Genomic DNA, 11,401 nt, shown 5'->3' on the forward strand with positions numbered 1-11,401 from the left:
AATATCAACATATATGTCGAACTTGAAGTCATGCTACAAAGTGAAAAACACTAGTGTAGGGCGATTTAATGCGGTGTTGTGGATTGAGCTTCGGCGTAGCTCAGTGGTTAGAGCACTTGGTACTTTGAACCAGGGAACCGGGTTCGATCTTCGGCGCCGGAACGAATTTTTGTTCTCTAATAACTATCGAGTCATAGAGTTTATCATACTCCCGTCTGGAACTCTAGTCATTGGTGAAATTTTTATCATCTGTGAAAATAATCCAGTGATGACAATTTTTGCCATACTTCTGCAGAAGACGTCCTGAATTCAAACAATTTTCATAATTTCGGATGGAACAGTTTCTCAGAATTAGTTTAATTGATCTGGCATGAATAATCTTTAAAAAATTTAAACGTTAGAGCAAAACTGTTTCATTCAAATCTTATGGTCTCTATTTAACTGTAACAAACGTGATGAATATATATATATATATATATATATTAGTGGTAATTATATGAAGCGAATTTTATTACTGGTGGGAAAAATTCTGACCTTTATATCTTTGCAAATATAAACATATAAAAGTTCTGCTCTGCTTGTGAACATTTTGAAGGTTCTTCTGTTTCACCTTCAAAACTAGACCTTCTTGATTAAGAAGCAGTCATATTTAAAAAATTGCATTTATATATTGTGTAATGATTTATCATAAAATCATTTCGTTACCATTAGCGGTGGGACATAAAATTTTTTTTAAGTATTTCTGTTTGTTATTTATTTTATCACGAAATCAAGACGTAATTTTCAAATCTTACACTTTCAAATAAGTTTCACAAAGGTTGCAGATTGAAAATTATATGCCACGAATGCTGAAAATAGGTACTTTAGGTATATTAATACCGAAACTATCAGCATGAACAACAAAAAGTTTTATGAATATTACCGGTACCGTTAATGTTGCTTAATCAACTGTCCGAAGACAGGTCTAAACCTCAAGTATTATAAAAGACACCACTTATGAGGCAACTACGTCAGGAGACAATGGGGCAGGGTAGCCAGTTCATTTCCCCCTCCATTGTATACACTGCCGATTAGTTACATATTATTCTAATCAGTCTTCAGATGGATGCAATCAATTGTCCTTCCTCTGACACATATCGTCAAGTGAGGTGCACTGCCTGATAATAGATGTACATATGAGCCAGAACCTCAATCAAAGGAAATATAACAATGACAATCTATAATTAAACACTATTTAGACATTGAGAGAAATGTACATATTTTATATAATTATTGTGCATCCGGCTACAGCATACCAACTTCACGAATATACCAAGTGTTGAAGAAAGTCTACTATATTCCAGCTAACATTGGCCTGTAATATGTATGACAGCTGAGCTCAAAAAACAGGTCTATCTTAACATCTCCTTGAAAAGCATGTGTCTCGTATTTTGTTCAGTATTTTAGATTCTGATAGGATCTTTATTATTACTTGATAATGTTCCGTTGATCTTTTGATATCTTCATTCACACACACTATTTTCCATTTTTCTTTATATGTATTTCACAACCACCTGAGAATGTTAAAAAAAATATTTCTTCCAATATTCATGTTCGAATGATACTTGCATATGCACACATTGTGTGGCATTTTACCATTTCATTTAATATTGGGGGAGGGGGGCTTAAGTTTAAAAAATTTGTGGATTTTACTTTAATTTCAGGGTATTCCTGTATAGAAAGTTCATCCTTTTCCGTGGTTGCTGGTAAGTGACATCATCTCAACCTAAATAGTAATAGGAAGAAGAGTAAAGAGCAAAAGATTTGCTCATGCTATGACGTTGTTACCAGAAGAGGAAAAGATACTATAGGATATGCATGAGAGAATCCACACATGTGGTGTAACGGTCAGAAATGACCCCGGACAAATTTCCCAGGGATTATCACCTACATATCATTCAGGCGCTGAATAACCTAGATGTTGGTACAGCGTCGTAAAATAACCCTATCAGTATGGAAAAAAAGAGACTGATTCTTGGACCTTAAATATTTACAAAGAGGAATAAAACATGAATTTACAGCCATTCAGAACCTCGATAGTCTGTCTGAACTAGAGGTGGGGAAAAAATAACGTAACACTTATTTTGGAACCGTTCCTTGTTTGGAACTGTTTCAAAAAGTAACAGCACCTTGGAACACTATGTTCCAAAATAACAGTGTTGCTCTGTGCTAGTCAACGAGTTAGATAATTCGTTGGATCTAGTACGAAATACTTGCGGTTACAAATACTTGTTTCACTTTGGAACTACATTATGACAACGCCTGTTCCACAGAACGGAACATGTTTGTTACTATTGAAAGCAGTGACGCCAACTTTCGAAAAACAGTGGGTGGGCTTAAACATTTGACGAGCCTTATGTTAAATAAATCTCACAACACGATAAATTATTGGGTGGGCTCGGATTCCACGAGCCCATATAAGTTGACTGTTTCAAAGCATAATTTGGGAATCCTTTCGTCGTAATGAAAAACATGTTGGAAACTAAAGTAAAAGATAAATAGTAAAGATACGAAGATAGTCTTTAAAACATGTACACATTATCTTGGAACTGATGTTAATTAAGTAGAGGATTCTATTAAATAACATAATGCCTGTATTATAGTAACTATATTGTGAATTTTATCAAGGGAGATGAAAAAATATAGGTTATGTTTTATTTCCAAATATTTTACAGTTTTAGTTTCCTTACCAATTCTTAAAGTTAAACTAAAATCTGTTGAAACTTGGCTGTATAATTGAAGTTCTTTTGTTTTAAAAAAAAGTACAACGGTAAATTTTCAATATATTTCATTACAATGAGATTCCTATTCTTCATGACGGTTCATTATTAATATGAATTTTAGCACTGCCGAAATTATTATAGCTTTTATTTCCGCATTTTTGGAGAAATTGAACACTACTGTGACCTTCAGCTAAGCAGAAGAGGAAGAATAGGTTAGGTTATATTTACCACTGGGATCCATTTCGAGTTCGTGACCAATTTACAAATAATTTAAAATTACATTACATTTCCTGCTTCGAATAAACCTGATCTACGAATTCAATTTAGCATTAGAAAAGATTTCATTTCCAGGAATTCACATCTCGACTCATTATGACATCGTACTGCATTACATGGCATACAGGGAAGTATGTGATCATTTAGCATCCGTACATGTTCCTAAATACCACTGTTACATTACGTACTAGTAGTACGTGGCTCTTCCACTGTTACTCCTGTTCCAAAAAAATACTTGCTGTTACAAAAATACTCGATGTTATGGAGCTACATTATGAGTCATGACTATAAAATAACGCAACGGCCTGTTCCAAACCATCACTGTTACATTACATACTAGTAGTACTGTACCTGTTATACAAAATACATGCTATTACATGTTACAATGGGCCGTAAGAATAAAGTGGAGCATATCCTTTTCCTCCTCTATTTTGAAGGATGTGCTTCAGAGTTTAAGAATAAAATGCAGAGTACAACCTTCTGCTACTGATGACGTAATAGGAAAAGAGCACTTGCTTCACAGGAAGAAGCATTTGCTTCGAGCGCAACCTTTTGCTTCAAAATTAGAAAAAAGATAAGAATAAAGTGAAGCATATCCTTCAATTATGAAGCACATCCTTCTCAAAAGTGAAGTCTGGTCAGTAGCAGACTCATCTCTGTGGTTTACTGACATGGCTCAATTACCTGTCTTTTTGCATCGTCAAAAGTGGTACAAATTACGTCGGTGTGCCGCTAGTGAGCATTATAAGAGCTTATATAGATTTACTGAAGAAAATGTTCAATGGCTTGCATCTCATTTTCTATTACTCGTAAATTGAGCTCTGCCTGTTATGCATTAAGATCCTTATCTACTATTGGTGATATAAACTTACTAAAAAATGTCATACTTTGCATATTTTCACTCTGTAATGAAATATGGATTAATATTCTGGGGTAACTCGTCTGAAGCTAAACACGTTTTTGTTTTACAAAAGAAAGCTATAAGAATAATGGCCGGTGTGCATAAAAGGACCTCATGTAAAAATATTTTCCGAAACTTAGAAATCTTGACTTTACCTTGTGAATACATTCTTTCCCTAATGATGCTGTATATTAAGAACCAAGATAAATTCAGTACTAATCAAGACATTCATCATTTTAATACAAGACATAAATCAGATCTTCATCTACCCTCTGTTAGTCTAAGCTGTTTTGAAAAAGGAGTTTGCTATTCATGTATAACAGTCTTCAATGCACTGCCTAATTATCTTAAAGATTTGAAGAACAACGAGAAAAGGTTCAGAAAAGAATTAACCAAATTTCTATATACTCATACCTTCTACACAATTGATGAATTGTTTATGCTTGTGAATTGAATTATTCTACTTAAATGACATGTACAATTTTATATAGCTCAACTAAAATATGTTTTTATAGTGACTTAATCTGTTTACTATGTATTGTATTTTTTGTTTAGCATAACTGATGAATTGTATGTACTGTAAATTGAATAGTATACTGTATAGGTCAACTGATGAATTGTTTAAGCTTATACTACTTCATATGAATTGTATAGCTTAACGAAAATAAGTTTGTAAATTGAACTAATTTGATTGTATATGTTTGTATAGTTTGGCTGATGAATTGTATATGTTCTTAAAATGATTACTAGTCTGTGTAGCTCTACTGATGAATTGTATATAGACCTACTGTAAATTGAATGGTAATATGTATAGCTCAACTGATGAATTGTTTATGATTATAAATTGAATTAATCTACTTGATATTAATTGCACAAATTTGTATAGCTTAATGAAAGTATGCTACTTTGTATTGTATATATTTGTATAGATTTGGCCGATGAATTGTATATGCTTTAAATTGAATAGTAATCTATATACCTCTACTGATAAATTGTTTGTGTTTGTAATTTGAAGTAGTTTGCATGATATGTATTATCAATTTCTGTATATCACAACTGGTTGAATTGTTTATGCCTTAAATTTAATTAAATTGTTTTGTATTATAATATAGCTCAACTTATGAATGATCGTTTGCGTTTGTAAATTTAATAATCTGATTGGCTATGTATTGTATACTTTTAGTAGAGCCATCGATGTTGCTCAGTCGACAGACTCGCAGACTCGCAGAGCTGCGTTCGGGCTTGGGTTGGATCCCCCTTTGGACTTTGGTTTCTTCGGAGGTTTTCCCCAGCCGTGGGACTGAAGCCGGATGGTCTATGGCGAGTCCTTGGCATCAACCCCTTTGATTTGATTACCTGGTTGGGTTTTTCCGAGGTTTCCCCCACTGAAAAGGCAAATGCCGGGTAATATTTTGGCGAATCCTCGGACCTCATCTCATCTCACTACATCTCGCCAAAATGTAAAAAAATTGTACAAAATTGTAAAAATTGTAGAAAATTAGTAAATTGTAAAACTATAAAAATTTGTAAAAATTGTAATTGTAATATTGTAAAATGTTGACATGTTCCACATCTTAAAGCTTCATTGCTCATGTAAGATCTATGGAATAAAATAAATGAATAAAATGAAGGAGAAACACAGGAGAGAAGAGGAGGGGCACTATCATCGGAAATGAAGATGAAGATTTTTCTGTGGTACATGGCTGATCCGGGGTTCCAATCAGGTATTGCAAAAGAGATGGGTATACATCAGACAACTGTGAGTAAAACTGTTATTAGTGTATCTAAGAAAATCATGGAAAAAGCTAACATATGGATCAAGTTTCCGTCATCATTGCAAGACATAACTGCTGCAAAGGCTGAATGGTTACAGAAATTCAATTTTCCGAGTGCTATCGGTGTAATAGACTGCACTCATGTGCGTATCCCTAAACCAACACAGCATGGTGATGAGTATGTTAATAGAAAGGGTTTTGCTAGTATCAACGTGCAAGCTACATGCAATGCAAAAGAATGTTTTATGAGTGTTGTAGCTAGTTGGCCAGGGTCAGTTCATGACTGTAGAATATGGAAAAATTCATCAGTGCGTGATGTGGTAAGTGGTTTTAAGAACACTGTCCTGTTGGGTGACGAAGGGTACGGCTTAGAACCATGGCTCATGACACCATATCGAAATGCTGTACAGAATAGTCACAAAAATTTCAACAGACTTTTAAAGAAAGAAAGAGTTATAATAGAACGTTGCTTTGGTCAACTTAAAAGGAGGTTTCCTATTCTACAATACGTCTGCAGAGTTGCTCCCTCTAACGTTCCAACCATCATTGTTTGTTGCTTTGTGTTGCACAATGTGGCGAAGTATCTACATGATGATGACTTTACAGACGATACACAGGATTTAAATGAAGGTGACAGTGATGAAGAGCAAGAGGAATGTAGCACTGAAAGGGAAATTTTAATGAGAGGACGTGAGGAAAGGGAACAAATTGCAACTCTAATAGGAAATGAACTTTAAATGTGTTCACTGAACTGCACTGCACTGATACCGTTACTACGTATTTCACTGATGTAATCTCTGTGCACAAAATTAACGTAGAAACTTAAAATATCACTGTTTCTCATACTCGTAATATATTTAATATAAAATACTGTATTATAGACACTGTTAATACACAATACATATGTTAGAACGAATTTAGATTTACGTAAAATAATAACTGTTTAACACTGTGTTGTAGTTAGTAATATATTACACCAGTACTGATATAGATGTGGACATGTAATCTGATATGTTACAACATATATTACGAGAAACACAATTATAAAAATAAACTTGAAATATCACTGTGTGGAGAATAGTACACTGTTATAATATCGATGTAATGTCACTGCATACAAATTAGCGTAGGAACTTAAAATATGACTCTTTCTCACACTTGCAACATATTTAATATAAAAAAACTGTATTATAGACACTGTTAATACACAATATACGTAGATATTAGAAGGAATTGAGATTCACGTAAAATAATAACTGTTTATCACTGAGTTGTAGTTAGTAATATAGTATACTGGTACTGATTTAGTTGTAGACTGTACTTAAGCTTACTTACAAACTTACAAATGGCTTTTAAGGAACCCGAAGGTTCATTGCCGCCCTCACATAAGCCCGCCATCGGTCCCTATCCTGTGCAAGATTAAGCCAGTCCCTATCATCATATCCCACCTCCCTCAAATCCATTTTAATATTATCCTCCCATCTACGTCTCGGCCTCCCTAAAGGTCTTTTTCCCTCCGGTCTCCCAACTAACACTCTATATGCATTTCTGGATTCGCCCATACGTGCTACATGCCCTGCCCATCTCAAACGTCTGGATTTCATGTTCCTAATTATGTCAGGTGAAGAATACAATGCGTGCAGTTCTGTGTTGTGTAACTTTCTCCATTCTCCTGTAACTTCATCCCGCTTAGCCCCAAATATTTTCCTAAGCACCTTATTCTCAAACACCCTTAACCTATGTTCCTCTCTCAGAGTGAGAGTCCAAGTTTCACAGCCATATAGAAGAACCGGTAATATAACTGTTTTATAAATTCTAACTTTCAAATTTTTGGAGAGCAGACTGGATGATAAGAGCTTCTCAACCGAATAATAACACGCATTTCCCATATTTATTCTGCGTTTAATTTCCTCCCGAGTGTCATTTATATTTGTTACTGTTGCTCCAAGATATTTGAATTTTTCTACCTCTTCGAAGGATAAATCTCCAATATTTATATTTCCATTTCGTACAATATTCCCGTCACGAGACATAATCATATACTTTATCTTTTCGGGATTTACTTCCAAACCGATCGCTTTACTTGTTTCAAGTAAAATTTCCGTGTTTTCCCTAACCGTTTGTGTATTTTATCCTAACATATTCACGTCATCCGCATAGACAAGAAGCTGATGTAGCCCGTTCAATTCCAAACCCTGCCTGTTATCCTGAACTTTCCTAATGGCATATTCTAAAGCGAAGTTAAAAAGTAAAGGTGATAGTGCATCTCCCTGCTTTAGCCCGCAGTGAATTGGAAAAGGATCAGATAGAAACTGACCTATACGGACTCTGCTGTATGTTTCACTGAGACACATTTTAATTAATCGAACTAGTTTCTTGGGAATACCAAATTCAATAAGAATATCATATAATACTTCCCTCTTAACCGAGTCATATGCCTTTTTGAAATCTATGAATAACTGATGTACTGTACCCTTATACTCCCATTTTTTCTCTATTATCTGCCGAATACAAAAAATCTGATCAATAGTCGATCTATTACGCCAGAAAACCGCACTGATGATCCCCAATAATTTCATCTACGTACGGAGTTAATCTCCTCAAAAGAATATTGGACAAAATTTTGTACGACGTCAACAAAAGTGATATTCCTCGAAAGTTACCACAGTTGGTTTTGTCCCCCTTTTTAAAAATAGGTACAATTATGGACTCCTTCCATTGATCTGGTACAATTTCCTTTTCCCAAATAGCAAGTACAAGTTTATAAATTTCGCTATATAATGCACTTCCACCCTCTTGTATTAATTCTGCTGGAATTTGATCGATACCTGGAGACTTGTACTTTTTCAGATTTTCTATCGCAATTTCGACTTCTGAAAGCGTGGGTTCGGGTATAAATGGCTCAGCAGTTTGTATTTCAATATCGTCCCGATCATTTCTATTTGGCCTATGTACATTTAGTAGTTGCGCAAAATAGTTTTTCCATCTGTTTAGGATAGATGGAGAGTCTGCAAGCAAGTCACCATTCTCATCTTTGATCACGTTTACCCTTGGCTGATATCCGTTCTTAAATTCCTTTATACCCTTATATAAATCTCGAATGTTTTTATTCTTACTATTTGTTTCTACCTCATTCAGTTTTTCCTTCAAGTAACCTCTCTTTTTATTCCTAAGTGTACGACTTGCTTCCCGTCTTTCATTGAAATAATTATCTCTCTTCTCCTCAACTGGATCCTGTAAGAATTTCAATTTTGCCTGTTTCCTTCTTTCTACTACCATGCAACAATCTTCATCAAACCACGGTTTCTTTTTCTTAGTTTCATAATAACCTATGCTCTGCTCAGCTGCAATTTTGATACTATCTCTGATATTTTCCCACACGCTATTAACATCTAATTCTTTCTCAACTTCGTCGGAACTTTCTAAAGTGGCAAACCTATTACTGTAACCTGACTATAACATATTTAACGAGAAACACAATTAAAAAAATAAACTTGAAAATATATGTGTGGTGAATATTACACTGTTATAATATCGATGTACTGTCACTTCACACAAATTAGCGCAGGAACTTAAAATATGACTGTTTCTCACACTTGCAACATATTTAATATAAAAAATAATAACTGTTTATCACTGAGTTATAGTTAGTAATACAGTATACTGGTACTGATATAGTTGTAGACTGTAACCTGACTGTAACATATTTAACGAGAAACACAATTAAAAAAATAAACTTGAAAATATCGCTGTGTGGTGAATATTACACTGTTATAACACTCAATTACTGTAGGAAATTGTGATTTCTCTCAAAGCAAGATTGTAAACGTAAATAGGTACAGTACTGCTGAATTTCTTCTTTATAGTCTACTTGTAGATTTCTATTTCTACAAGATGGTGTATATTTTGGCACTTTCATCCTTGGACCTATCTTCCTGCGGTTGCTTGGCTTCCTCGCTAATCTTCTGGTTAAGAATGTCTATTATCATGCGTTCCTTCTCTGTTTGAATTCTTGTCAGTTTTAACTGCTCCAACAATACAAGCCTGTGTAAATCATTAGTGCTGAGTATTTTTGTTTCCTCTGTTTCTGGTAAATTTAATTTAGGTTTTTTTGTGGGTAGCGGTCTGGTAAATGAAACCTCGCTGGGCATTGGTGACGATGACCTTGTATCTAGAGGTACAAGAGGATGATTTGTAGCACCTGCAAACAGAGATGTGAAAAAAATGTAAGAATGAAATAAAACTTCATATTGATGTTAAATTATATTGCAGTGCTATGTTTCAATAAAATATGTGATTAGCTGTTTCAGAATTCAAATTCTAATTGCTAGTCTTAATTTCACTTAAACCAACAGACGTAAAATTGCAAAAAAGTGGTTCCCTATTGCATAATTACTTCCAATTAGCCCTTTTCAATAAATACAACTTTCGCAACAGAATAACTGTAATTAAAATTACCTGGTAATTTTAAAGATCTAAACTCAGTGTTTGATGAGGGAGAAGAAGAAGAAGAAGAAGTGGATGGACAAGGCCCCACACTTACAGCTCCTGAAAACAAATTAAAAAATATAAGTAGACTTACCGGCATGTAATTTTAATTTAAAATGTAATTTTGACTTTAAATACACATGCGTTTAATATATAGATTACAAAATAATTACATCAACGATTAAAAAACCATGGTAATAGATGGTATACATTTACCTGGAATTTTGCTGATTACAGGATTTGTGTCACCTTGTAGCAGAGTGAATAGTTCTTTCTCCCAAGTATTCAAAATTATTGGCTTGTTTCCTGTTCTATTCTTGTCGGTTTTCTTCTTGAGACTTGTTTTCATGTGATTAATTTTTTTTTAGTAGTTGCCTAGAATTTATTGGCGTGCCGAAATTTTCTTCGAATAATTTTATCATATCCTTAATTGCTGCCTCCTTTTTCCTTTTCATTTCCGGAACTTGTGATTTTTCTAATATTTCTGGATACTTTCCTAAAGTTGTCGCTAGAAATATCATTGTATTTTCAAGAGGGACAGAGCTACCGTCGTCTGAATCAGAAGACTCCATTTTAAAAACACAGAATCCCTACTCAGTACTGACGGAAGTGACCATGGTTTATTAGCATCAGAACGAAAGTTGCTGTGCTATCGAGAGGCTTACCATTGCAGCTTATCGTTTTCCTTTATGAAACCGAATGCTCGTTATCAGTTGACAAAGAGCGCCGACAAATACACAGTAGTGAAACACGAAACGCCAAACAATATACATGACACATTCAGGAGCACATGCTCCTGTCTTAGAAGCAGAAGGTCAAAGGATAAGGTAAAGGTTATTCTTACAATTCGAAGCATATGCTTATACTTCAACCTTTTGCTTCGAAGCACATCCTTGTACTTCAACATCTTGCTTCGAAGGAAATCCTTCAATTTTATTCTTATGGGCCAATATACTCGATGTTATGGAACACGGCCGACTTGATGCTCCCTTCGCTTTCAAAGATGGAGCGAAGCTAGGATCAAATCGGCCGTGTGTGTAACTACATTATGACAACCGTTGCAGCAGTGTTATCAATTTAGCAACTTTGTCACTAGATCTGGCTACTTTTAACAATTTTCAGGGACAAAATCAATACCAACTTTTAATTCTGAACTGCATAAATATAACGTAACTAGTTTCGTGGTGTCAATACTGTCA

The 11,401-nt window shown here is 34.5% G+C and overlaps 1 protein-coding gene across 1 annotated transcript; it reads right to left on the reverse strand.

Annotated features, from left to right (window-relative positions):
- Positions 1-6,466: 6,466 nt before the first annotated feature.
- Positions 6,467-11,166, reverse strand: LOC138691629 (uncharacterized). Its single transcript, XM_069813799.1, has 3 exons — positions 10,419-11,166; positions 10,173-10,262; positions 6,467-9,915 (listed from the first exon to the last, which is right to left on the reverse strand). Exons 1-3 carry the CDS (start codon positions 10,549-10,551, stop codon positions 9,602-9,604), a joined length of 537 nt encoding a protein of 178 aa, XP_069669900.1. The 5' UTR covers positions 10,552-11,166; the 3' UTR covers positions 6,467-9,601.
- Between the last annotated feature and the right edge of the window lie 235 nt (positions 11,167-11,401).

The sequence above is a fragment of the Periplaneta americana genome, chromosome 16 (genome assembly GCF_040183065.1).
Source record: "Periplaneta americana isolate PAMFEO1 chromosome 16, P.americana_PAMFEO1_priV1, whole genome shotgun sequence".
Taxonomy (NCBI): domain Eukaryota; kingdom Metazoa; phylum Arthropoda; class Insecta; order Blattodea; family Blattidae; genus Periplaneta; species Periplaneta americana.